The sequence below is a fragment of the Neovison vison genome, chromosome 11 (assembly GCF_020171115.1).
Source record: "Neovison vison isolate M4711 chromosome 11, ASM_NN_V1, whole genome shotgun sequence".
Taxonomy (NCBI): domain Eukaryota; kingdom Metazoa; phylum Chordata; class Mammalia; order Carnivora; family Mustelidae; genus Neogale; species Neogale vison.
This window is the reverse complement of record NC_058101.1, coordinates 160128309-160156052: the sequence shown is the minus strand read 5'-3', so window position 1 is coordinate 160156052 and position 27744 is coordinate 160128309. Positions and strand designations below refer to the sequence as shown.

At 38.3% G+C, this 27744-nt stretch overlaps 1 protein-coding gene and 1 pseudogene across 1 annotated transcript; one reads left to right on the top strand and one right to left on the bottom strand.

Moving 5' to 3' along the window:
• The first annotated feature begins 361 nt into the window (after positions 1 to 361).
• On the top strand, positions 362 to 5892 carry LOC122890336 (60 kDa heat shock protein, mitochondrial-like). The gene is given in 3 exon segments (XM_044225977.1): positions 362 to 377; positions 4191 to 4594; positions 4597 to 5892. Coding segments are annotated over 3 exon segments (1716 nt in total).
• Positions 5893 to 23356: 17464 nt separating this feature from the next.
• On the bottom strand, positions 23357 to 24645 carry LOC122919202 (annotated as a pseudogene).
• Positions 24646 to 27744: the final 3099 nt, after the last annotated feature.

The window sequence follows — 27744 nt, the reverse complement described above, 5'->3', positions numbered from 1 at the left end:
ACCCTGATACTGAAATTAGATAAAGACACCAGAAAAAGAGAGAACTACAGGCCAATATCTTTGATGAACATAGATGCAAAAATCCTCAACAAAATGTAGGCAAACCAAATCCAACAATACATTAAAATAATCATTTGCCATGCTCAAGTGGGTTTTATTCCTGGATGCAAGGGTCATTCAATATTCATGAATTAATCATTGTGATACATCAACAAGAGCCAGGATAAACACCATATGATCCTTTCAATAGATGCAGACAATGCATTTGACAAAGGACATCCATTCATGAAAAAACCCTCAACAAAATAGGCTTTTGTGGACTCTGAGAAATAAACTGAGGGTTTTGGAAGGGGGTAGGGGGATGCGTGAGTCTGGTGGTGAGTATTAAGGAGCGCAAGTATTGCATGGAGCACTGGGTGTGGTGCATAAACAATGAATCTTGGAACACTGAAAAATGAAATTAAATTTAAAAAAATAAAGGGAAGATATCTCACCATAATAAAGCCTTATATGAAAATCCCACAAAAAAAAAGAAAAAAAAAGAAAAACCCACAGCTAATGTCATACTTAATGGTTAAAAAATGGAGAGCTTTTCTCCCAAGGTCAGGAACAAGACAAGCATGTCCATTCTCACCACTTCTATTCAACATAGTACTGGAAGTCCTAGCCAGAGCAATCGGAAAACAAAAAGGAATAAAAGGCATCTAGATGGGTAAGGAAGAAATAGAACTGTCACTATTTGCAGATGATATGATTCTATATCTAGAAAACCCCAAAGACTCCACCTATGGAGTCTCCAACTACTCTTCCAACTACTCCAACTATGAAAACAGATAAAGGAATTCAGTAAAGTTGTAGTATATATTATTAATGGACAGAAATCAATAGCATTTCTATATATCAATAATAAGGCAGCAGAAAGAGAAATTAAGAAAATAATCTCATTTATAATTACATCCAAAATAATTATATATCTAGGAATAAACCCAACCAAAGAGGCAAAAAGACATATGCTTTGAAAACTAGATAACACTGATGAAAGAAGTTGAAGACACCACAAAGAAATGAGAAGAAATTCCATGCTCATAAACTGAAAGAAAAAATATTGTTAAAATGTCTATACTACCCAAAGCAATCTACATATTTAAGGCAATCCTTGCTAAAACCAACAATATTTTTGACAGAACTAAAACAATTCTAAAATTTGTATGGAACTACAATACACCAAGAATTACCACAGCAATCTTAAAAAACAAAACAAAACAAAACAAAAAAACAAAACAAAAAAAAGCCCCACAGGTGTCACAATTTCAGACTTCAAGTTGTATTATGAGGCTGTAGTAATCAAGACAGTATGGTACTGGCACAAAATTAGACACATAAAAAAATAGACATATATATCAGTGGAACATAATAGAAAGTCCAGAAATAAACCCACAAGTATATGTTCAATTAATCTTTCATAAAAGAGGCAAAAATGTACAATGGGAAAAGATAATGTCTTCAACAAATTGTGTTGGGGGAACTGGACAGCTACATGAAAAATAAAATGGACCACTTATACCACATACAATAATAAATTCAAAATGGAATCAATACCTAAACGTCAGATCTGAAACCATAAAAATCCTAGAAGAGACCACAGGCAGTGATTTCTCTGTTATGGACTATTACAACATCTTTCTAGGTATGTCTCTTGAGATAAGGGAAACAAAAGAAAAAATAAACTCTTGGGACTATATCAAAATAAAAAGCCTCTGTATGACAAAGGAAGCAACAAAAAAACTAAAAGACAACCTACAGAAGTGGAGAAAATATTTGCAAATGACATACTGATAAAGGGTTAGTACCTAAAATATACAAAAACTTATGCAACTCAACACTAAAAATTAATCCCATTAAAAATGGTTAAAGATATGAACAGACGTTTCTCTAAAGAAGACATGCAGATGGCCAACAGAACAATAAAAAGATGCTCAACATCACTGATCATCAGGAAGAGGTAAATCAAAACCATAATGATATATTACCTCACACTTTTCAGAATGGCAAAAATAAAAAACTCAGGGAACAACAAATATTGGTGAGGATGTGGAAAAAACCCTTGTCTGTTGTTGGTGGGAATGCAAACCAGCATAGCCACTGTTTAAGACAGTCTTGAGGTTCCTCAAAAAATTTAAAATAAACTACCCTACAATCCAGTAATTACATTACTGGGTATTTACCTAAAGAATGTGAAAACACTAAGTTGAAGGGATGTATGCCCCACTATGTTTATTGTGGCATTACTTAACAATAGCCAAACTGTGGAAGCAGTCCAAGTATCCATTGATAGAGGAATGAATAAAGAAGAAGTGGAAGATATTTTATATATATATATATAAAATATAAAATATATATTTTATATATATAAAATATATATTATATATACATGGCATATATATAATATATTTGAATAATGTTCTTATATTCTTATAATATTCTTATATATATAAGAATATTGTTCAATCATGAAAGAGAATGAAATCTTGCCATTTGCAGCAGCATGGATGGATCTAGAGAGTATAATGCCAAGTGAAATAAGTCTGCCAGAGAAAGACAAGACCATGTGATTTCACTCATATGTGGATTTTAAAAAACAAAATAACAAAAAAAGAAAAGGGATAATCAAAAACAGATTCCGCATCCCCCCCAAAGAAACCAGACTCTTAACTATAGACAACAGAGGGCTACCAGAAGGTAGGTGGGTAGGGTGAATGGGTGAAATAAGTGAAGGGCATTAAGCGTATACTTCTCTTGATGAGCACAGTGTAATATATGGAACTGTTGAATCACTATATTGTATATCTGAAACTAATATAACACTGTACGTTAACTATGCTGGAATTAAAGTAAAAAAAAAAATACATTTAGTCTGGATGCCTTGCCTTGGTTTGTGAGGTGTATAACTAAGTGTTAAATTCTGTAGGGAGCTCAGTCCCTGTGGAATTTGTAAGCAAGTTAGGAGAGGCAGGTAATTATTGGATTAACATTAAGATATTCATGAAATAGAGTTGATATTCTTTAAATTTACCTTTTTAATACTGATTCACTGAAGTATTCTAAATTCTCCATTCTTTGGAAACTAGGCTAACTATGGTCAGGATATTCTGAGCACCTACAGCTACTAGACTATTCTTTACCAGGCCTCTTTGCTTCTTCCTACACCAGTTGAGTCATTTTCTTGCCAAGAATGAGTTTTTGGTTCCGCAGCATATTTATGACAGTTGTATATATTTCTGTAACTATATATGATAAGTAAATATTGTAGAAACTAATGATATTTTTTTTAAAGATTTTATTTTATTTATTTGAGAGAGAGAGACAGTGAGAGAGAGAATGAGCGAGGAGAAGGTCAGAGAGCGAAGCAGACTCCCCATGGAGCTGGGAGCCTGATGTGGGACTCGATCCCGGGACTCCAGGATCACGCCCTGAGCCAGAGGCAGTCGTCCAACCAACTGCGCCACCCAGGCGTCCCGAAACTAATGATATTGAGTGTGAATAAAAAAGGTATTATTTCTATAAAGACTAAGTTGAATGCTTTAGAAAGATGATAAAGGTAAAAAAAAAAATCCTACTGAATTATGTATGGGCAAGACAACTACAAAAGATTGGGGAAGATCTTTAATTTCCAAAGCATTTGCATGCACATTGAGTATTGTGGTAGTGCTTAGATTTTCACTCTATTTCAATAAAATGCATGGTGGAATTCATGGGTTATTGCAAGAAAGATATTTTAGGATTTCAATCCCCAGGTTCATACTAAAGAAAAGGCCATGGTACTGAAACTAATGCAACATTTTGTGTCAACTATACTTTAATCAAAAAAAAAAAAAAAAAAAGAGAGCGAAGACCTTGGGGTTCTATATCAGTATATTGGCAAATATATACATGTTTTTAGATAAAGAAATTAAGAAATGCCTATTTTTTATTCCTTTTTTAAATGAACCTTCAAAAATTTACTTAGTTACTGGTAACTTTGCCCATACCTGTTAAGAGGACTTTTAGAATGATGAGTGATAAGAACAAACTGAAGATAATTGTTTTGTTTCAAAAATTTCAAGAGTCATGGCCTCACTAGTCTCCGACGGCCTGCCTCACCGTGCTCACGCTCCGCCGCTGCCCCGCAGAAACGCTTTGATTACCCGCAGTCCTTTGCCAAATTAGGTCAGGGTCCAGAGCACTGGCTCCTCATCTCACTCGGGCCTATGCCAAAGATACAAAATTTGGTGCAGATGCCCGAGCCTTAATGTTTCAAGGTGTAGACCTTTTAGCCGATGCTGTAGCCATTACAATGGGGCCAAAGGGAAGAACAGTGATTATTGAAGAGAGTTGGGGAAGTCCCAAAGTGACAAAAGATGGTGTGACCGTAGCAAAGTCAATTGACTTAAAAGATAAATACAAAAATATTGGCGCTAAACTTGTTCAAGATGTCGCCAGTAACACAAATGAAGAGGTTCCGGACGGCACCACTACTGCTACTGTCTTGGCACGCTCTATTGCCAAGGAAGGCTTCGGGAAGATTAGCAAAGTGCTAATCCTGTGGAAATCAGGAGAGGTGTGATGTTAGCTGTTGATGCTGTAATTGCTGAACTTAAGAAGCAGTCTAAACCCGTGACAACCCCTGAAAAAATTGCTCAGGTTGCTACCATTTCTGCAAATGGAGACAAAGAAATTGGCAACATCATTTCCGATGCAATGAAAAAGGTTGGAAGAAAGGGCGTCATCACAGTAAAGTATGGAAAAACACTAAATGATGAATTAGAAATTATTGAAGGCATGAAGTTTGATCGAGGTTACAACTCTCCATACATTATTAATACCTCAAAAGGTCAGAAATGTGAATTCCAGGATTCTTATGTTCTATCGAGTGAAAAGAAAATTTCTAGTATCCAGTCCATTGTACCTGCTCTTGAAATTGCCAATGCTCACCATAAGCCCTTGATCATAATTGCTGAAGATGTTGATGGAGAAGCTCTGAGTACACTCGTTTTGAATAGGCTAAATGTTGGTCTTCAGATTGTGGCAGTCAAAGCTCCATGTTTTGGTGACAATAGAAAGAACCAGCTTAAAGACATGGCTATTGCTACTAGTGGTGCAGTTTTGGGGGAAGAAGGATTGACTCTAAATCTCGAAGATGTTCAGCCTCATGACTTAGGAAAAGTTGGAGAGGTCATTGTGACCAAACATGATGCCATGCTCTTAAAAGGAAAAGGTGACAAGGCTCAAATTGAAAAACGTATTCAAGAAATCATTGAGCAGGTAGGTTTTACAACTAGTGGATTTGAAAAGGAAAAGCTGAATGAACATTTGGCGAAACTCTCAGATAGTGTAGCTGTGTTGAAGTTTGGTGGGACAAGTGATGTTGAAGTGAATGAAAAGAAAGACAGAGTTACAGATGCGCTCAATGCTACACGAGCTGCCGTTGAAGAAGGCATTGTTCTGGGAGGAGGTTGTGCCCTACTTCGGTGCATTCCAGCCTTGGATTCATTAACTCCAACTAATGAAGATCAAAAAATTGGTATGGAAATTATTAAGAGAACACTCAAAATTCCTGCAATGACCATTGCTAAGAATGCAGGTGTTGAAGGATCGTTGATAGTTGAGAAAATTATGCAGAGTTCCCCAGAAGTTGGTTATGATGCTATGCTTGGAGATTTTGTGAATATGGTGGAAAAAGGAATCATTGATCCAACGAAGTTTGTAAGAACTGCTTTATTGGATGCTGCTGGAGTGACCTCTCTGTTAACTAGGGCAAAAATTGTAGTCACCAAAATTCCTAAAGAAGAGAAGGACCCAGTGATGGGCGGAATGGGTGGAGTGGGAAGGGGTATGGGAGGCGGCATCTTCTGATTCCTAGAACAGTGCTTTACCATTATTAATGAACTGTGAGAGGAAGCCCACACTGTGCTCCTCACCCATAACTTCAGAGAAGTCAGTTGAAGGAAATGACTGAAGAAAAGGCTGGCTGATGTTTAAGAAAATCACTATAACCATCAGTTACTGGTTTCAGTTGACAACATATGATGGTCTACTGTTGTCATTGTCCATTCCTACAGATAATTTATTTTGTATTTTTGAATAAAAAGACATTTGTACATTCCTGATAACTGAGTGCAAGAGCCATGTACCAATGTACTGCTTTCAACTTAAATCACTGAGGCATTTTTACTATTATTCTGTTAAAATCAGGATTTTAGTGTTTGCCATCACCAGATGAAAAGTTAAGATGCAGCCTTTCTGTGGAGAGTAAGAATAATTGTGTACAAAGTAGAGAAATATCCAATTATGTGACAACCTTTGTGTAATAAAAATTTGTTTAAAGTTAAAAAAAATTGCCAGAGTCATGAAATGAGAAGACAAAGCATGAAAAAAATTCTTCGGAATAGAGTTTATTCCTATTAATTGGGAGGGTGAGAAGATGCTGGTAAAGCTTTGTTTTGTGTTTTTCAAAGTCTTTGCATAAAAATAATCTCATGTAGAATTGAAAGAGACTTCTTCAACAGAAAAACAACTGTTCATCCATAGGAATGTAGACCTTTTCAAGTTTTAAATGGAGTGACGTGGATGATGAGTGATTCTTCCTGAACATAAATCTGGGATTTATTCTTAGATCATTAATTTCTCAGTGACAACTCTTTCTTATGTTTCTGCAATGACAAGAGTGGGAGTTAGGAGAATTCTAAATTTCAGCATTATTGGCTTGACTCTTTCAATGTAACAACTGTCAGTGGGACAAAATGGTAACAGCTTCTCATCCTATGTGGCAGTCTTGTTTTGGGATTAAGTGAGACAATGCAATGGGCACTGCTGTGCAAGAAGGAAAGCTCTATGTACAAATGATAGGCATTATCTGCTGTGGCTGGAGCACAGTAGATATTTAATGACTTTTGTCCAAACACAGACGGCAGAGAGAATTTTTTTTTTTGCTGTGTTCTGTTGACATATATTACATGAATTGCAGACTCCTCTTAGGGGATTTGAACATTAATTCATCCATTGCTGACTTTTCCATTTCAGACCAGTGGGGCATGTTAGTGATCTCTCTATAATAGCCAAAAGGAAGAAAATACTCTGAGTGTCAACACTGCATAAGGAAATCTGCTGCCTGTTGTCTCTGTGTGAAATACTTTCCTTGCCTTCTGGTATGCTAACTGAAGTCTAAGAGTACTTCCCATCTTTATTGATGATTTTGTTTAAACTATCTAAGAGAGCTTCAATGATCACATTGGTTTCTAAAATATGTAAAGTTATCCATTATAATGTAAAGGATGATTAGTTTCATTATAAAAAATAGTAGAAAGCATGTTATCTGGTGAAGTAAATACTCTTTTCTCTGGAGGCAGGCACTGGATTTTTCTTTGGGTTTCTATAGTTTTTTTCCTTTGGCTTCATCTTTGATAAATAGATTCTAGGATACATAATTATATTTATTCGAATATGCTTCTCTCCTCTTCAGGCACCTCCTGCCAACTTCCTTAGCATGTAAACTCATTCTTACCAAAAAGGTCAATTGAAATGAGAATATTTATTTAGGTGTGATATGTTTCAGGACAAACTACCCCAAAATGGGGCACTTTGTCATCTTGCTTGCTTCAAAGAGAAGGAATTTGAAAAATGGCATGTGCAAGAAAGATTTTCTGATCTTCCTCTCTATATCAGGATGAAAGGAACATCCTTATCTCTGAAGATAAAGGGGCACAGAGAGGAATCAGAAGTAATGGCTTTGCTCAGTTTCCCCATTTACTACAGTTAGTTCATATCCTTGTTCTACCTTATCTTTCCACAACCTTCAAGGCTTCAACAAACCTAGCACAAAACACCAGGCTTAACTATTTTCTTCAGGTCTTCCTTTCCTTATGAAGGTTCTCATGTTACATAAAAGTTAATTTATATGCTTTGCTCTTATTAATCTGTCTTTTGTTTTAGGAGTCCCAGTCAAGAACTGAAAAGAATAGAAGAAAAAGATTTTTTTCCTCCCGTACGAGGGTATGTATGTTGTTTTCATAAAAATACAATTATGTACTACTGCTCAATACCACAAAAAAGTACACTAATAATAGTATTATTATTATGGGTTTTTAGGTTTCACCTAAAACCAAAATTCAGTTGTCATTTATTGAGAGCTTACAGTGCTCCAGCCTCTAGAGCCTAAAAAGATGATCTCATTTAACCCCTCTATCAATCCTGAAAAGTAGATATTTTATAGAGATAAGAAAATGGACTCAGATGAGTGAAATGACTTGCTTAAATCAAAGAAATTTTAGGAGGATGAACAAAGGTTTGAATCCAAAACTGAATCCTATGAAAAGGCTCTTGACCCAGTGGTTCTAAACCTATTGCACAGGAGAATCACAGGAGACATTTTTAGGAACATTCCCTCATCTGGGTAACACACCTTAAAATTATTAATTGAATTTGGATGTGATGGCACATGATTCCACTGTGCAGTCAGGGTTAAAATATAGGTTAATCAATATCTTTGGTTCCCTAAAATCTAATGACAGAGCAGTTATGAAACTTGGTTCACTTTTTCTTCTTTGCTGTGTTGTTTCGTGCAAGTATGAAGAGGGCTATAGCTAATGCTTCTGCCTGATTCCCACATGCAGGCTAAGCCTTAGGAAGAGCTTGTCAGCAAACAGCACAGGTAGAACATTGGCAAAGAAATCCATGGACTATAAGATGATAAAAATTGTGTTGTTTGATCTTACTTATTAGCCTAGATATGTTCCCTAAATAAAAATTCAAGTAGCTCAGAGGTTAGTATGAGATTCTATCATTTTTCTAGGCAAGGATTGATGAAAAAATAATATAGTGAAGTCAGCTGGTCATTACTTTAACTTAGGCTAAATCTTGTTTAAAACATTTAGGCTGAAAGAAGTGAAGCTACATTTCTTGGTAAATGTTTATGGAGCTCTGTCCCAGCAGTTACATAGTTCAGTATATCCACTTAATCTACAAAATTATCCAGATAAGGAATGTTTGAATTTGCCAATCTTCAATATTCTCAAGTTACTTATTTAACTGATATATTAAAATACTTATATTGTTTTAGCCTGTACTAATGTATATGTCAGTTTGTGGAATATGAGATTTTATTCTGATTTTCATCTGGAATGAATGCCTCATCTAAACACATGAGGAATATAGGCTGACAAAAACTTCTTGCTTTTGCTATGTGTTCATGTATTCTGTCACGTATTCTGTTCCTACCCATGAATTCAGTGTGCTTACGGTCTGGTCTTTATGTTGCCCAGGGTAGGGATAAAAGAGCCTTTGCCTCAGAGTTTAAATATGCATAAATATGTATTAGTATATAAATATCCTCTTTTCTCCTTTGGCACCCATATTTTCACCAAGGTTCTAATGCCACTTCCCTGATGCCAGAACCCCATGTCTTTGTTCATGCTTTCCAATTCCTTTTGGTCCCAGAACCCTGAGATTAATCAGAAACCCACCATTGCTTTTTTTTTTTTTTTCTTGCTTGATTATTCTTATAGATTTTGGATGTCTGTAAGAATTTCTCCCTATCCCCATTTCTAAACTTTTAAATTAGATTCATAGGCTTCATGTCTCTTAGATTTCACTACTCTCAAGAACTATCATTCATGCCTTTCCCCCCCTCCAATACCCACTTATTAACTAGATTCACAGATGTGGTGTCTCTTGGCCACCCAAAACTGATCCACTAGGGAAACAAGTTTTCTGGTAACTGTCAACTTTGGCATAATTGTTTTTGTTCATTTGTTTGTTTGTGTGTGTTTTTTTTTTTAATCATCATTGATCAAGTTTTCTAACCTAATATGACTCATATTTCTTTTATTTATTTTTAAAGATTTTATTTATTTATTTGAGAGAATGAGAAAGAGAGAATGCACTATCTGGGGGTGGTGGGGGGATGGGTAGAGGAGAAGCAGATTTCCCCAGAGCAGGGAACCCTACTCAGGACTCCATCCCAGGACCCCTGGATCATGACCTGAACCAAAGGCTGATGCTTAACTGACTGAGCCACCCAGGTGCCTAACATGTATTTATAATGTATATTAAATTATAATTTTCTGGCTTCTACCTGTATAATACAAGGGAAGTCCCTGGATTTCAAACAGCAACAAGGTTAATATGGATTTTTACATTAGAAATTCTTGGTTATTTTGTGAGTTCCTTTTAACCTAATGTAATTTTTTTTTCCATTACATTTCTTTGTTCAAAAAACAGGAGACCAAAAACAAAAAGGAAAAGAATATTAAAAGTGAAATAACATGATGCAAAAGATGTATAAAGCTTAATCAAAGCATTTTAATTAACAGTGAATTTAGAAACCTAATTTAACCCTTCTCCCTTTATATTTGTTGTATTTGACAAAACCACATTGTGATCAGTATTTTTAGAGGCCAAGTCACAGGTAATGTGTAATGAAAAATATTACAGGTGCTTATTTAGTAATTCAAAAACAGATATGTGAAAGTCTAACAAAATGCTCAAGCTTTTCTCTGTAGTTTCCTACTTCTTAAAAAGTAAATTAATCCCAGTTGTCTGTAGCATCTATTCTTCCAGACTATTCCTTGACCCCACAAAGGAAAATGAGATGGTGTTTTTTTGTCTTTTTGTGGGGTTCTTTTTTTTTTTTTTTGTGGAAAGTATTGTGCAAGATAAAGTGATATAATATAAACTGACAGTTTTTACTACCCAAGTTTTCCTTAGTAATGGAATTTGGTTTCTGTGTCCTGCTTTTCAGCACATTTTGTGTTTATAGCTTTTGGGAATTTGAAGGGTCCAGATAAATAATAGAGTAATATTTTCTATTATATTGTTCTCTTTTCCCCCACGCTTATTCTGAAATGTTTACAACTTAATGAAATTCTTTATTATTATTTTTATTTTGGCCAGGAGATGACTATTGTATTCTGATTTTTCAGTTTTTGTTTTAGGGGTACAATAATTTAATAAATATTTATACAAAAATTAATTTCAAAAGCTTTTAAATAGTTAACATTTTTGTCTTCTTGTCCCCTGCCTCAATGATTTTTCTTTTGTTGGTTTGCTTGAGAACAAGAGGACTTAAAGTTCTCCTTCAGCTTGAGTGAACTTGAGACAGACGACTTCTCGCCTCCAGACTCTGACCAGTTAGAAAATTTATAGTTGTAAATTCTTTCTGCTCCTTTGTGATGTAAATAATTTTAAGAAGACTCTTGCCAGTTTTACAAGCTGGGTATGCCTTTATTAAGAAACTGGGGACCCTCTTTTGAAAATAATCATCAAGGAAGACGGTGTTCCAGTCCCTTAAGCAGTAGGTTGATAGGAGCTTAATTCTGAGTGAACATCTTGCTCCAAGTAATAAAACTTTTCCTGTCCTGAAGATATGAGAAGGCTTACATTTTTTTTAGTAAGCTCAGTTAGCAAACACAGATGGCCTATGATCCTTCCAGCTCTTAAAAACTCCCTCATCCTTTATTTTAGTGTAGCTGAATTCAGAATGAGTTCTGGCCTCTCTCCCCCACTGTAGTAGCCTTGAATAAAATCTTCCTTCCATGCACTCTTGCCTTAATGCTTGTTTTTAATTAGTTTACTGCCTTTTTATTTTTTAATTTTTATTTTTAAAATATTTATTTATTTTCAGTATAGTTAACATATGTGTTATATTAGTTTCAGGTATATATACAAAATAGCGATTCAATAATTCTGTACATTACTCTGCACTAATCATGATCAGTGTACTCTTTTTAAAATATTTTATTTATTTATTTGACAGAGATCACAGATAGGCAGAGAGACAGGCATAGAGAGAGAGGGGGAAGCAGGCTCCCTGATGAGCAGAGAGCTCGATGTGGGGCTTAATCCTAGGACCCTGAGATCATGATCTGAGTGAAGGCAGAGGCTTAACCCACTGAGCCACCCAGGTGCCCCGATCAGTGTACTCTTAACCCCTTTATGCGGCACCTGAGTTCAGGTCAGTTAAGCCTGTCAGTTAAGTTAAGCCTCTGCCTTCAGCTTAGGTCATGACCCTGGGGTCCTGGGATGGAGCTCCACATCAGGCTTCTCGTTTAGCATGGAATATGTTTCTCCCTCTCCCTTAGCCCCTTCCCCTGCTCTAGCTCTTGCTCTCTCTCAAATAAATGAAATCTTTAAAAAAAATCTCCTTTATCTATTTCACCTATTCCTCACCCATCTCCCATCTATTAACCATCAGTCTGTTTTCTGTAGTTAAGAGCCTGAGTTTTGGTTTGTCTCTTTCTTTGTTCATTTGTTTTGTTTCTTAAATTCCACATATGAATGAAGTCATGTGGTATTTATATTTCTCTGATTGACTTATAGCATTATACCCTCTAGATCCATCCATGTTGTTGTAAAGGACAAGATTTCATTCTTGTTTATGACCGAGTAATATTCTAGTGTGTGTGTGTGTGTGTGTGTGTGCGCGCACACACACACACACACACACACCACATCTTCTTTATCCCTTCATTTATTGATGGACACATAGGCTGCTTCTATAGTTTGGTTATTGTTCTTTTTTTTTTTAAGATTTTATTTGTCAGAGAGAGAGAGAGAGAGAGAGAGAAAACACAAACAGGGGGAGTGGAGGCAGAGGGAGAAACAGCTTCTCCTGCTGAGAAGGGAGCCCAACATGGGGCTCGATTCCAGGATCCTATGATCATGATCTGAGCCAAAGGCAGATGCTTACATGACTGAGCCACACAGGCACCCCAGTTATTATTCTTAATGCTGTAATAAACATAGACATGCATATATTTCTTCAAATTAGTGCTTTCATATTCTTTGGGTAAATACCCAGCAGTGGCATAACTGGATCATATGGTCCTTCCATTTTTAATTTTTTGAGGAACTTCCATATTGTTTTCCACAGTGGCCGCACCAAGTTTATTGCTTCTTTAAACAGCTTTAAATGATGTGAAATTTATATACCATAAAAACTATCTACTTTGAGTGTGAAATTCAATACTTTTTAGAACCATTCTATGTAAACAGTGTTTGTCAGCGGGCCAGATTTATTTGAGGTTGATCAGGTAGGAAGCAAGCCATGAAGACTCCAGACACTATTCTTTGATTAACTCTTACGTATTTTGATTTGAGACCTTCAGATCTTGTATTTGTTGCTATTGTTATTTGCTTTATTCTTTTTATTTATTTATTTATTTATTTATATTTTTTGTGTGTCTTTTTGGTAAAAATTAACTGTATTTTTAAACTTTGCTTCATTGGGATGTGGTAGCGAAATTGGCATACACAAAAAGGATGCTGATATTGGGCCTAATTAAGGAAACTACCTCCCACCAGATGGGAGAAAAAGCAAAGATAAACATGGAAATTGGAGTTTTTAGAAAGTTAGTTCCAATGTTAGTTTTGCCATAAACTCTATGACTAGATATGACTTTACCTCTCATCTGTCAAAATGTCTGGATTTGAGATCAGTTATAAAACTATTATAACACTGAGCCTTTTGTCAGTGGTCTGTCCTTTTGTAGCCATGTGAGACCACACAGGTCAAGGCTGAGAAGATAAGTTCACAGTGGTTGAGATGCTTTGAGGACCTGGAATTGGCTCAATAAGCCTCACTGGGTTTGCTCAGGTTGGGCAACCTGGGCCCAAAGTCAGATGGCTTGACAGTTTGGTGCAACATAGTAGCCAGAAATAGAGGGATTGGGGAATGACTAGCACTAATTCTTTTTTTTTTAATTTTTTAATAAACATATAATGTATTATTAGCCCCGGGGTATAGGTCTGTGAATTGCCAGGTTTACACACTTCACAGTACTCACCATATCACATACCCTTCCCAATGTCCATAACCCCACAACCATCTCCCTCCCCCTCCCCCTGGCAACCCTCAGTTTGTTTTGTGACAGTAAGAGTCTTTTATGGTTTGTCTCTTTCCTGATCCCATCTTGTTTCATTTATTCTTTTCCTACTCCCTAAACCCCCCATGTTGCATCTCCACTTCCTCATATCAGGGAGATCATATGACAGTTGTCTTTCTCCGATTGACTTATTTCGCTAAGCATGATACCCTCTAGTTCCATCCACGTCATTGCAAATGGCAAGATTTCATTTCTTTTGATGGCTGCATAGTATTCCATTGTATATATATATACCACATCTCCTTTTATTTATTTTTTTTCCAATTTATTTATTTTCAGAAAAACAGTATTCATTATTTTTTCACCACACCCAGTGCTCCATGCAAGCCGTGCCCTCTATAATACCCACCACCTGGTACCCCAACCTCCCACCCCCCCCCCGCCGCTTCAAACCCCTCAGATTATTTTTCAGAGTCCATAGTCTCTCATGGTTCACCTCCCCTTCCAATTTACCCAAATTCCCTACTCCTCTCTAACACCCCTTGTCCTCCATGCTATTTGTTATGCTCCACAAATAAGTGAAACCATATGATAATTGATTCTCTCTGCTTGACCTATTTCACTCAGCATAATCTCTTCCAGTCCCGTCCATGTTGCTACAAAAGTTGGTTATTCATCCTTTCTGATGGAGGCAAAATACTCCATAGTGTATATGGATCACATCTTCCTTATCCATTCATCCGTTGAAGGGCATCTTGGTTCTTTCCATAGTTTGGCGACTGTGGCCATTGCTGCTATAAACATTGGGGTACAGATGGCCCTTCTTTTCACGACATCTGTATCTTTGGGGTAAATACCCAGGAGTGCAATGGCAGGGTCATAGGGAGGCTCTATTTTTAATTTCTTGAGGAATCTCCACACTGTTCTCCAAAGAGTCTACACCAACTTGCATTCCCACCAACAGTGTAAGAGGGTTCCCCTTTCTCCACATCCTCTCCAACACATGTTGTTTCCTGTTTTGTTAATTTTGGCCATTCTAACTGGTGTAAGGTGATATCTCAATGTGGTTTTAATTTGAATCTCCCTGAGGGCTAATGATGATGAACATTTTTTCATGTGTCTGATAGCCATTTGTGTTTTTTGATTGGAGAAGTGTCTGTTCATATCTTCTGCCCATTTTTTGATGTGTTTGTCTGTTTCGTGTGGGTTGAGTTTGAGGAGTTCATTATAGATCCTGGATATCAACCTTTTGTCTGTACTGTCATTTGCAAATATCTTCTCCCATTCCGTGGGTTGCCTCTTTGTTTTTTTTACTGTTTCCTATGCTGTGCAGAAGCTTTTGATTTTGATGAAGTCCCAGAAGTTTATTTTCGCTTTTGTTTCCTTTGCCTTTGGAGACGTATCTTGAAAGAAGTTGCTGTGGCTGATATCAAAGAGATTACTGCCTATGTTCTCCTCTAGGATTCTGATGGATTCTTGTCTCACATTGAGGTCTTTTATCCATTTTGAGTTGATCTTTGTGTACGGTGTAAGAGAATGGTCGAGTTTCATTCTTCTACATATAGCTGTCCAGTTTTCCCAGCACCATTTATTGAAGAGACTGTCTTTTTTCCATTGTATATTTTTTCCTCTTTTGTCAAAGATTAATTGACCATAGAGTTGAGGGTCCATATCTGGGCTCTCTACTCTGTTCCACTGGTCTATGTGTCTGTTTATATGCCAGTACCATGCTGTCTTGGTGATCACAGCTTTGTAATAAAGCTTGAAATCAGGTAAGTTGATGCCGCCAGCTTTATTTTTGTTTTTCAACATTTCCTTAGCGATTCGGGGTCTCTTCTGATTCCATACAAATTTTAGGATTATTTGCTCCAGCTCTTTGAAGAATGCTGGTGGAATTTTGATCGGAATGGCATTAAAAGTATAGATTGCTCTAGGCAGTATAGACATTTTAACAATGTTTATTCTTCCGATCCAAGAGCATGGAATGGTCTTCCATCTATTTGTGTCTTCTTCAATTTCTTTCATGAGTGTTCTGTAGTTCCTCAAGTACAGATCCTTTACCTCTTTAGTTAGGTTTATTCCCAGGTATCTTATGGTTCTTGGTGCTATAATAAATGGAATCGATTCTCTAATTTCCCTTTCTGTATTTTCATTGTTAGTGTATAAGAAAGCCACTGATTTCTGCACATTGACTTTGTATCCTGCCACGTTGCTGAATTGCTGTATGAGTTCTAGTAGTTTGGGGGTGGAGTCTTTTGGGTTTTCCATATAAAGAATCATGTCATCTGCGAAGAGAGAGAGTTTGACTTCTTCATTACCAATTTGGATACCTTTTATTTCTCTCTGTTGTCTGATTGCTGTTGCTAGGACTTCTAATACTATGTTGAACAAGAGTGGTAAAAGTGGGCATCCTTGTCTTGTTCCTGATCTCAGTGGGAAGGCTGCAAGCTTTTTCCCATTGAGGATGATATTTGCTGTGGGTCTTTCATAGATAGATTTGATGAGGTTCAGGAATGTTCCCTCTATCCCTATACTTTGAAGCGTTTTAATCAGGAATGGATGTTGGATTTTGTCAAATGCTTTTTCTGCATCAATTGAGAGGACCATGTGGTTCTTCTCTCTTCTCATATTAATTTGTTGTATCACATTGATTGATTTGCGAATGTTGAACCATCCTTGTAGCCCAGGGATGAATCCCACCTGATCATGGTGGATAATCTTTTTAATGTGCTGTTGGATCCTGTTGGCTAGGATCTTGTTGAGAATCTTAGCATCCATATTCATCAGTGATATTGGTCTGAAATTCTCCTTTTTGGTAGGGTCCTTGCCTGGTTTGGGGATCTGGGTAATGCTGGCTTCATAGAAAGAGTCTGGAAGTTTTCCTTCTGCTTCAATTTTTTGAAACAGCTTCAGGAGAATAGGTGTTATTTTTCTTTGAAGGTTTGGTAGAATTTCCCAGGGAATCCGTCAGGTCCTGGGCTCTTGTTTTTTGGGAGATTTTTGATCACTGCTTCAATCTCGTTATTAGATATCGGTCTATTCAGGTTGTCGATTTCTTCCTGGTTCAATTTTGGTAGTTTATAATTTTCCAGGAATGCATCCATTTCATCTAGGTTGCTAAGCTTATTGGCATATAACTGTTCGTAATAACTTCTGATGATTGTTTCTACTTCCTTGGTGTTAGTTGTGATCTCTCCCTTTTCATTCATAATTTTATGAATTTGGGCTTTCTCTCTTTTCTTTTGGATTAGTGTAGCCAGTGGCTTATCGATCTTATTGATTCTTTCAAAAAACCAGCTTCTAGTTTCATTGATACGTTCTACTGTATCTCTGGTTTCTCCCTCATTGATCTCAGCTCTAATCTTGATGATTTCCCTTCTTATGTCTGGAGTTGGTTTGATTTGTTGTTGATCCTCCAGTTCTTTAAGGTGTAGAGACAGCTGGTGTGTTCTGGATTTTTCAATTTTTTTTGAGCGAGGCTTGGATGGCTATATATTTTGCTTTAGGACCGCCTTTGCTGTATCCCATAGGTTTTGGACCGAAGTGTCTTCATTCTCATTGGTTTCCATGAATTATTTCAGTTCTTCTTTGATCTCCTGGTTGATCCAAGCATTCTTAAGCAAGGTGGGCTTTAGCTTCCAGGTGTTTGAGTTCCTTCGGAACTTTTCCTTGTGATTGAGCTCCAGTTTCAAAGCATTGTGATCTGAGAATATGCAGGGAATAATCTCAGTCTTTTGGTATTGGTTGAGTCTTGATTTGTGACCCAGTATGTGGTCTATTCTGGAGAAGGTTCCGTGTGCATTTGAGAAGAATGAGTATTCTATTGTTTTAGGGTGGAATGCTCTGTATATATCTATGAGGTCCATCTGGTCCAATGTGTCATTCAGTGCTGTTGTTTCTTTATTGATTTTCTGCTTTGATGATCTGTCTAATTCTGAAAGAGGTGTGTTAAGATCTCCTATGATTAGTGTATTCATATCAATATGACTCTTTATCTTGATTAACAGTTTTCTTAAGTAATTGGCTGCTCCCATATTGGGAGCATAGATATTTACAATTGTTAGATCATCTTGGTGGATAGTCCCTTTAAGGATTATGTAGTGTCCTTCTGTATCTCTGACTACAGTCTTTAGTTTGAAGTCTAATTTATCTGATATGAGAATCGCTACCCCAGCCTTCTTTTGAGTCCCATTGGCATGAAAGATGCTTCTCCACCCCTTCACTTTCAGTCTGCGTGTATCTTTAGGTTCAAAATGGGTCTCTTGTAGATAGCATATGGGTAGGTCCTGTCGTTTTATCCAATCTGCAACCCTGTGCCATTTTATGGGTGCATTTAGGCCATTCACATTGAGAGTGATTATTGATAGATACGTTTTTATTGACATCGAGTTACCTTTGAAATCTTTCTTTCTGTAGACTGTCTCTATATTTCTGTTCAATGCTATTCTTGGGATTTTTCCTCTTTTATAGAACCCCCCTTAATATTTCCTGCAGTGTCGGCTTGGTGGTTGCATAGTCTTTTAAGCCTTGCCAGTCTTGAAAACTCTTTATCTCTCCATCCATTTTGAATGTCAGTCTTGCTGGATAAAGTATTCTTGGCTGCATGTTCTTCTCATTTAGTGCCCTGAATATATCTTGCCAGCCTCTTCTGGCTTTCCAGGTCTCTGTGGACAGGTCTGATGTTATTCTGATGGGCTTCCCTCTGTAAGTAAGGAGCCTCTTTGCCCTGGTGGCTTTCAAGAGATTATACCTACAATTATAATTCCTCAATTTGACTATCAGGTGTTGTGATTTTTTTTGGAGTCTATAATCTTGGGTGGAGACCATTCAGCCTCTAGTACATGAACGCTGGTTTCATTCACGAGATTCGGAAAATTTTCATGAAGGACTTGTTCCACGATATCTTCTAGACTTCTTTCTTTCTCCTCCCCTTCAGGGATTCCAATAATTCTGACGTTGGAACACTTCATGGCATCATTTATTTCCCTAATTCTGCTTTCGTGGGATCTAAGCTGTTTGTTCCAGGCTTCCTCCTGATCCTTTCTCTCTATCTGTTTGTCTTCCAGATCACTAATTCTATTTTCTGTCTCAGTTACCCTAGCTTTGAGAGAGTTTAGATTAGTTTGGAACTCATTGAGAGCATTGTGGACCTCCTCCCTGGTAGCTTTAAGCTCCGCCCTAACATTGTGAACATCCTGTCTGGTCGCTTTCAGTTCGGCCCTAATCAATTCTGTTTGGCATCCATGGCTTTCTCCAACCTAGCTATTGCCTGGATAATTGTTAGCCTGAATTCTCTTTCCGACATATTGTCTATGTTGATAGCCGTTAGCTCTGTTGCAGAAGGTCCATCCTCTGGATTTTTCTTCTGTTGGGAATTCCTCTTCCTAGTCATTTTGGTGGGAGAAGACTGAACAGATGTAGCTGGATGTATCAACTCTGGTGCAGTCAAGGTGCACCCTGGAACACTTCTGAGCAATCAGGATTCCCCACCCAAACGAGAGACAAAAGAAAAGAAAAAGAAAAAGAAAAAAAGGAAAAGAAGAAAAAGAAAAAGAAAAAAGAGAGAGAGAGAGAGAGAGACAGGAAAGAAAGGGAATATGAAAGAGAAGGTTCAGCCCAGATAGGCCCCAAGGTAAGATTTATGAAGTAGACAAACAAAAAGAGATAAAAAGACTTATACAATTATATGGCAAGAGAAAGAAAAAAATATATATATGCAAATAAAGAAAGAACCTCGTCAAAAAGAACCACAAATGTAAAATTTATATGCTATCAGGACAAACTCAAAAAACACAGAAACACTGGTGGAAGAAGATGGGAGAGTTCTTATAAATTCTCAGTGTGTGCGAGGAAGGTTGTTTTGATTCTTCCTGGATGTATCTTGATATCTTTGTTAAAGGACTCAACTTTCCTAAGATAAAGGGGATTAAAAATTGGTTTACCTATAGGGGTAGTATTGATTGGGTAAAGGGGATTACTTTGAAGTTAACTCTATATGAATATTAGAGGATAAAAATAACAAAGAATATACTAGACTAAACTAAACTAAAATTTTAAAAAAAGGAATTCAAAAAATAAAAATGCAAAAGAAAAACATAGTTGTATGTATCAAAAAGTTCAGGTTAGAAAGGTATTATGGAATTTGATGTACTGTACAGCTCGCTGTGATGGTAAATAGGTTAAAAAATTACCTATGTGTAAAATAATATATATATATATGAACCAGAATAGTGGAAACGAGTGAACAATACAAGTTTTCCTATGAAGTAGTGGTGGTTCTCTTATAGTCCTTTTTTTTTTCTTTCTTGGTTTGTTTTCTGGGGGAGGGGCCTGCCACGTGGGTTGTCAGTCAATGATGTTTCCTGAGTTGAGTCCCCCTGCCCCCCTCAAGGGGGTGGGCTCTGGGGAAACTGGTTTTTTTCAGGCTTTTGTTCTCTGGCGGTTTTTATGCTTGTTCACTTTTTTTTCCTCTCACCTTGACCACCTTTGATGGTTTTTGTGGTATTAGAAGAAATCAAACCGCACCCTGATTTCCCTCTCAGAGAGAAGCCTCAGTCTGGGTGCAGAAGCTGAATAAATTCCCCCTTGGCTGTTGGCAGCACAGGTTCCGAGTTGCAGACCCTGGGGGCACAGGATCTTTTGCTCGTACCCAAAGCCAAGGCAGTGGCGGCTGTCTGGGAGCTCCCGATCGCCAGAGAAGTTCCAAGCTGCAGTCGCACACTGAGATCGCCAGGTTTACACACTTCACAGCACTCACCATATCACATACCCTTCCCAATGTCCATAACCCCACAACCATCTCCCTCCCCCTCCCCCTGGCAACCCTCAGTTTGTTTTGTGACAGTAAGAGTCTTTTATGGTTTGTCTCTTTCCTGATCCCATCTTGTTTCATTTATTCTTTTCCTACTCCCTAAACCCCCCATGTTGCATCTCCACTTCCTCATATCAGGGAGATCATATGACAGTTGTCTTTCTCCGATTGACTTATTTCGCTAAGCATGATACCCTCTAGTTCCATCCACGTCATTGCAAATGGCAAGATTTCATTTCTTTTGATGGCTGCATAGTATTCCATTGTATATATATACCACATCTTCTTTTTTTTTAATTTTTTTAAAAAAGATTTTATTTATTTATTTGTCAGAGACAGAGGGAGAGAGAGCGAGTGAGCACAGGCAGACAGAGAGGCAGGCAGAGGCAGAGGGAAAAGCAGGCTCCCCACTGAGCAAGGAGCCCGATGTGGGACTCGATCCCAGAACCCTGGGATCATGACCCGAGCCGAAGGCAGCGGCTTAACCCACTGAGCCACCCAGGTGTCCCAATACCACATCTTCTTTATCCATTCATCTGTTGATGGACATCTAGGTTCTTTCCATAGTTTGGCTATTGTAGACATTGTGATCAGCACTAATTCTTGAATGAGGAAGCCAACGGAAGCAGAACACTTCAATTCTGCTTCTAATTTTTCTATCCAGGCTCTTTCTTTTGAATCAAGTTCTGCCCAAATGGAAAGATCTGAACTTTTCTGAAAGCTGCTTTCTGTGTGTGTATGGGTGTGTGTGTTTAATCTTTTTGTCTTTGTTTTAACAAACCTCTAAGTAATCTCCACATCCTCTCTGTAAGTGGTGCCTCTAACCCCCTAACATACCTTAGAACACTCAATCACCTGGGTGCCTGGGTGGCTCAGTATATTAAGCATCTACTTTTGGCTTATGTCATGATCCTGGGGTCCCTGGATAGAGTCCTGCATCAGGCTCCGTGCTGAGCAGGGATTCTGCTTCTCTCTCTCCCTTTGGCCCTCTCCCTACTCCTGTTCACATGCTCTCTTTCTTACTCTCTCTCAATTAAATAAAAAAAATCTTAAAAAAAGAAAAAGAATACTAATCTCCCTGATTGCCATTTTTTCCTGAAATTAAATATAATCTCTTCTAGGGCTCTGCTTTTCCTTGTAGTTCGAAGTTCTCTACTCCCAGTGTCCAGAATGCTCAGTATGCTTAGAGTAGATGCTGATGAACAGGCAAATAAATAATCCCCTCACCTGGACTGAAAGGCTGTTGGTGTGGAAGGCAAGACTCCTGGGGCACATTCCTATGTTTAATCTCTAGAGATAGATTAAACTATTTTTATCTTTGAGAATCAGGAGATGAAACATGTGTATTTCAGTATTAAACTGATAATGCTTTGTAAGACATTATCCTAAATTCCTACCTGGTCTCCAGCAGAGAAAGATATTTGATGAGAGCTGAGAGAGTAAAATGCCTAACAGCAGCAATGATGGTCACTAACTTTTCTGTTTTTATCTTCCTATTTTTGGTTTAGAACTATGAAATAATTATATGTAACCTAAAGTGATGCTATAACCTAATTTAGAAATTTTCTTATAGCCTTGAAATTCTTTATGGCTGAGTTGTGTTTTCTTCATGACTGGCAATTCAGTATCTTCCAGCTCGGTCACTTGTCCTCAATGACTGCTATTTTATTAAACTTGGAACTGTAGGTAGGGAACAAAGGGAAATTATTAGAAACCCCTCCTTTTTTCTCCTAGGGAGGGAAAAAGTCAGTTTGCCACACCTGCTCACTTGTGTTTGGAACAAGAACTGGACCCCTTGTCCTGAAAGTGTTTTGTTTGTTGAGTGTTGGTTAGAAGAGGTAAATCAAAAGCTGATGGGATTTTTAATTGCTAACAACTCTCTACCAGCTGTTTTGGTGGGACTTAAGACCTGATACTCCCTCAGTACCCTAGATGGGGTATGAGATCCAAATTAGTAGTGCCAAGGTCCTTCAGGGCCAGATGTCTCCAATACCACAGTCCTGGGCCTTGCCCTGCCTGCTTCTGAAAGTGGAAAAATAGCTTCTTTGGGAGACTGAGGCAGATATAGGTCACACCTAGCTCTAGATATTGGGCTGGCTGAGCTCCTAAGCACTGCATTGTGCCAAGCTTCAGGATTCTAATCTTGTTCAAAACCTTGCTCAGAATTGTTTTCAAGAGGTTCAGCTACTCTATCCCCTACCAGCCTGTGAATCTCTGAGATTTGCAAGTGAGGATTGAGAAGGCACTGAGAAGTGGACCAGAGAGGGGCTCACCCCTTACCCGTGTGGAGTGGAATTTTAGTGCTACATCTCTTCCTGATTCTGGGCTTAGTAGATACTCCATATTCTTCTAACAACCCCCTGACTCTCTTTGCCAACAACCATCTGCACCTGCCAAACTAGAAAAAGGAAACAACAAAACTGTCACATCTGTGCTGCAACAGCTCCTTCCTTCCCTTGGGTGGGGGGAGGGGAGGCTTTCATGTTCCACTCCCTCCAAACCCTGCTTTGGAGTCTTACATCTGTGAGTTGAAAGGGGGAAGGGTTTGAGTCAGAATATTTACTTCCCCAAACCCACCCTCTCTGAATATTGGAATTGTGGTGGTATTTTCCCCTCAAGATCCTTCTGCTTTGACTCTAGAGGCTTCTCTTTCAGATGAGGGCATGTTGTTATTGGCAAAGATAATCATCTAGCCAGACTCCTTCAGTGAGTAGGTAATGTGGATGAAGGCTGAGAGCAGGGGCTTGGACTAGTACTTTATGCCGTGATGATGGCACACAGGGACTGCATCAGGGAAGCCACTGTGTGGTAACTATATATCAAGGCATTGTGGAGAAAATTCGGAATTTGTGATGTCCACTAAGTTAGTGCCTGAAGGCAGACATGTAGACATTGCATGTTCTGGGAGCCAGATGGAGCCCCAGTCCACTTTCCAGTCATTATCATTGTACATGGGGATGTGCTTCATTTGTGTCACCCACACAAACCAGTTGCTCTCTAGGGAACTGACCATGAAGAAAAGGCCAGAAAGCCTGTTAGTCCAAAGCATACCACCTAAATGAGGAAGACACTGGTATAGAAAGTCATCATTAAGGTAAGTCCACCCAATTTTTCTGCTGGATAATGAAATAGAAAATATGCCAATGGAAGTAGAGAGGCAACAAGGCGGGAGGCTCAGTTGAGAAGAAGTATTTGTGCTGGTGGTTGTAAAGCATGTACTTTTTCTTCCATGTCCCAAGCTCTTCAGAGAGGATCTCCCCCAAGGCAAAGAAGAAGGGCTGCGTATTGATATCTGGGTCTTCGCAGAAGCAGCTGGGGTTGAGGTGTGCTAAAGGTGCATGCAGTCCCACTGACTGCCAGGGGTTGCCTTTAGGTGACAAATCACAAAACGATGTAGCCTGTGGTTCCATATAAATGTGTTGAAGAATGACAGATGCCCAGAGTCATTGCGGTAGCCAGCCAGCCTGGGCCTGAACTGTGCTAAATAGTGCATACAGAGGAGAAAATTCGGGAAGGAGGTCCCAAAGACCCAAAGAGTGAACCAGGCAGCTATGTTCAGCAATAGGATGTGGAGTAGGTACAGTAAGAGGAAGACATGATTGGCCTTCGTGAGCCTTTCTGCCCCACCAGGGTCTGCAGCTGCCAGAACTCATCGGTTAGCTCTTCCGTTTTAGTAGGTTCAGCACTGGGTTGCTCCAGAACAGTCCTCCAAACTAGGAGAGAGTTCAGATACTTCTTCACAACGACCTTGTTGATATGTGGAAGGCTACAGAGGGATCTGTGGCATCCTGCCTTGTATTGTGGCTCATGGTGGGTGTACTCCCCCACAGTGCCTGGGGCTGAGCATACTGATTTTGTACACTCTCTGGTGGATCATGAGTCATCACACCTGGTGTGCTATGCCACCTTGTGCCAGGTAAACTCTCATGAGGTTGGCCCCTCAGTTAGGGTCTTGGCAGCCACAGAGTTGGGGGCCATCTGACCTGGCAATGTTATGCTCTGACAGGTTAGGGGCTGTCAAGCATGCACTTGGGAACCTGTAGGGTAATGTACCCGTTTTTTTAATTTTTTTTTTAAATCAGTAAATACCCTTAATTATACTTGCTGTCTTCTAAAGTGTTTTAAAGTCACTGTCCTTTTTGTTCTCTTGACTGTATATAGCTAGCTAGCTAGTTTTTATTCATTTGCTTGCTTGCCTGTATTTTTTCCCGAGAATTTGGGACAATTGTGTATGTTTCCTGCCATCTTGAAATACAGTTCAGTTATCTTCTAAGTAGAAGTTCTCCCAAGGTGGTCAGTCTAATGGAAGACCCCTCCAAAACAGGACCCAAATGATACATATACCCTCTTTCTGAGGGTGAAAAAGAAAAAAATCCCCTCACATTCCTGAGGACTATAGAAATTTACCCTTGTGTTTGAGAGTGGGGAGCACAGAAGGAAATGCCACGAAGAAGTAGTAACCTTAAGCCAGCATGAATTTGGAGGCTAAAATCATGGATTTTTATTGTCTATACAAGTTCTAGTCATTAATTTATTAAATTGCATCAAATCTATGGTGCATTATTATTATTATTATTACTGGATTTAAACATCTGTAAAATCAAAATGCATCCTACTAGCAATAGCATCTTCTATTCAATGAAACAGTGAAGGAGTTTACAATGAATAGTAAGGAGTTTACTATTTCCTGCCAGAAGCTAAGGCAAATTCTCTCTGGAGTAACACAACTTCATTCTAGTCTCAAAAATTCCCACAAATAATTTTTTCATGGAAAATGAGTTGCTCATTATAAAGAATTACTAACTATATGCGTAGCAAAGCAAACTATGTGAGAAAGCCATCAGAAGAAACAAAGCAGGAACAAATTCTTTGCATTGATTAGATTCTTAGATTTAATTACTCAAGAAAAAAACAAACTTTATACAACTATGTTGAAAGAAATAACAGACTATGCTGAGTGAAATAAGTCAAGCAGAGAGAGTCAATTATCATATGATTTCGCTTACCTGTGGAGCATAAGGAATAATATGGAGGACATTGGGAGATTGACAGGAAAAGGGAGATGGGGGAAATTGGAGGGGGAGATGAACCATGAGAGAGTGTGGACTCTGAAACAGAGTTTTGGAGGGGAGGAGGGTGAGGGATTGGGTGAGCCTGGTGATGGATATTAAGGAGGGCACATATTGCATGAAGCACTGGGTGTGGTACATAAACAATGAATTTTGGAACACTGAAAAGAAATAAAATAAAAAAATAAAAACAAAAACAAAAACAAGAGATAGATTTAGAATTTCATGGTATATGCCCAAGGCATCAATAGATAACTGTATCAGTATAAAACATTATTATGGTAGCAATTTCTCTGGTTTAGCTACTCTCCGTTTTCCCTAAACATGGTAACTGTTATTTGCTGCATGTATTGAAATTAAATAAATTTCTTGAACTTTCAAAAAAAAAAGAACACACTAGATTTAAAACACCTTTAGGGAACAGGGAATTTTAAGAAAGACCTAACAGATTTTTAAAAGAACCAAATAGATAATCCATAAATGTTTTAAATGTCTTAATGTAGTGTTCTTTGTTTTTACTTTAATGATGTCAAAGTGATGTGGGTTCTCCAGAAAAATAGAGTCAAGAAGGTGTGTGTGTGTGTGTGTATAGAGAGATTTATTTTAAAGAATGACCCAGGCGATTGTGGAGGCTGCCAAATCCAAACTTTGCAGGGTAGACTGGCACATGGAAGACCCAGGGAAGGGTTGATGTTGCTGCTCAAGTCCAAAGGCAAACTGGCTTGAAGTTTCTCTTCCTAGATGCTAGCTAGTCTTTATCTCTTAAGGCCTTCAAATGATTATAGGAGGCCCACCCACTTTATGGAAGGTAACCTGCTTTACTCAGTCTACTGATTTAAATGTTAATCTCATCTAAAAAAATACCTTTGGGCACCTGGGTGGCTTTCTTGGTTAAGTATCTCCCTTCTGCTCTTCCTTGGTCACGACCAAGCCCCACCCTGGGTCTCCCTGCTCAGCAGGGTGTCTGGGGCGTCTGCTTCTCCCTCTGTCCACCCCACCCTGTTGCGCTCATGCTCTCTCTCCCAAATAAATAAAATCTTTAAAAAAAAATACCTTTTACGGTAATGTCCAGACTAGTATCTAGTATCTAGTCTGGGTACCCTGGCCTGCCCAAGCTAACACTTACAGTTAATCATCACAATTATGTTTCTCATTCTGCACAGTTTTGGCTTTCCAGAATTAGTCTTCAAGTCCTGTAAATATTTGCCTCTTGAAGACCACTTTCCTAAACATTTTACTTATGCTGATTTCAGTTACATAATCCTTCTTTGTAGAATATCATATTGCTTCTTATTCTTGTGTGGGGAAAATGCTATATATCTTTTTTTTTAAGATTTTATTTATTTATTTGATAGAGATGGACACGGCGAGAGAGGGAACACAAGCAGAGAGAGAGACACAGGCTTCTCACAGAGCAGGGAGCCCAACGCAGGGCTTGATTCCAGGACCCTGGGATCATAACCTGAGCTGAAGGCAGACACTTAACGACTGAGTCCCCCAGGTGTCCTGAAAAGGCTGTATATTTTAAAGCCACATGATTTTCAGTATGGTCTGTGTTCATTTTCCTGTATTCTTTTCTCCCTCTGAAGTCTGAAAATAGCCTGTGTAGTGTTAGGATTTCTCCTCAAGAAGCGACTTTGATGCTGTAAATTATACATTCTAGTCTGAGCATAGTGTAGTTTGTATTCCATCTTTATTATAGATAATGGCTATTGCCAAGCACACTTGTATATTGTTTTCCAGTGTCACATTAACACTTGACTCAGTAGCCCAGAAATATTTACCTTCTTCTTTCTGAAGCTGGGACATTACATGGAAGATGGACTTTGGGGGTCATGTTTTGAAGATGGTGCTAGTCGCACCAGTGGTTAGAACAAAAAGCCAGGGAGGTAATAAACGTGGCTTCTCCTGTGGGTGTCAGACTTCTTGATTTGAAACTCCAGCCCTAGAGAACTCAAGCCTTTGTGCAAAAATGTGAGTTGGTGACATACTGGCTGTTAGGTAGTTT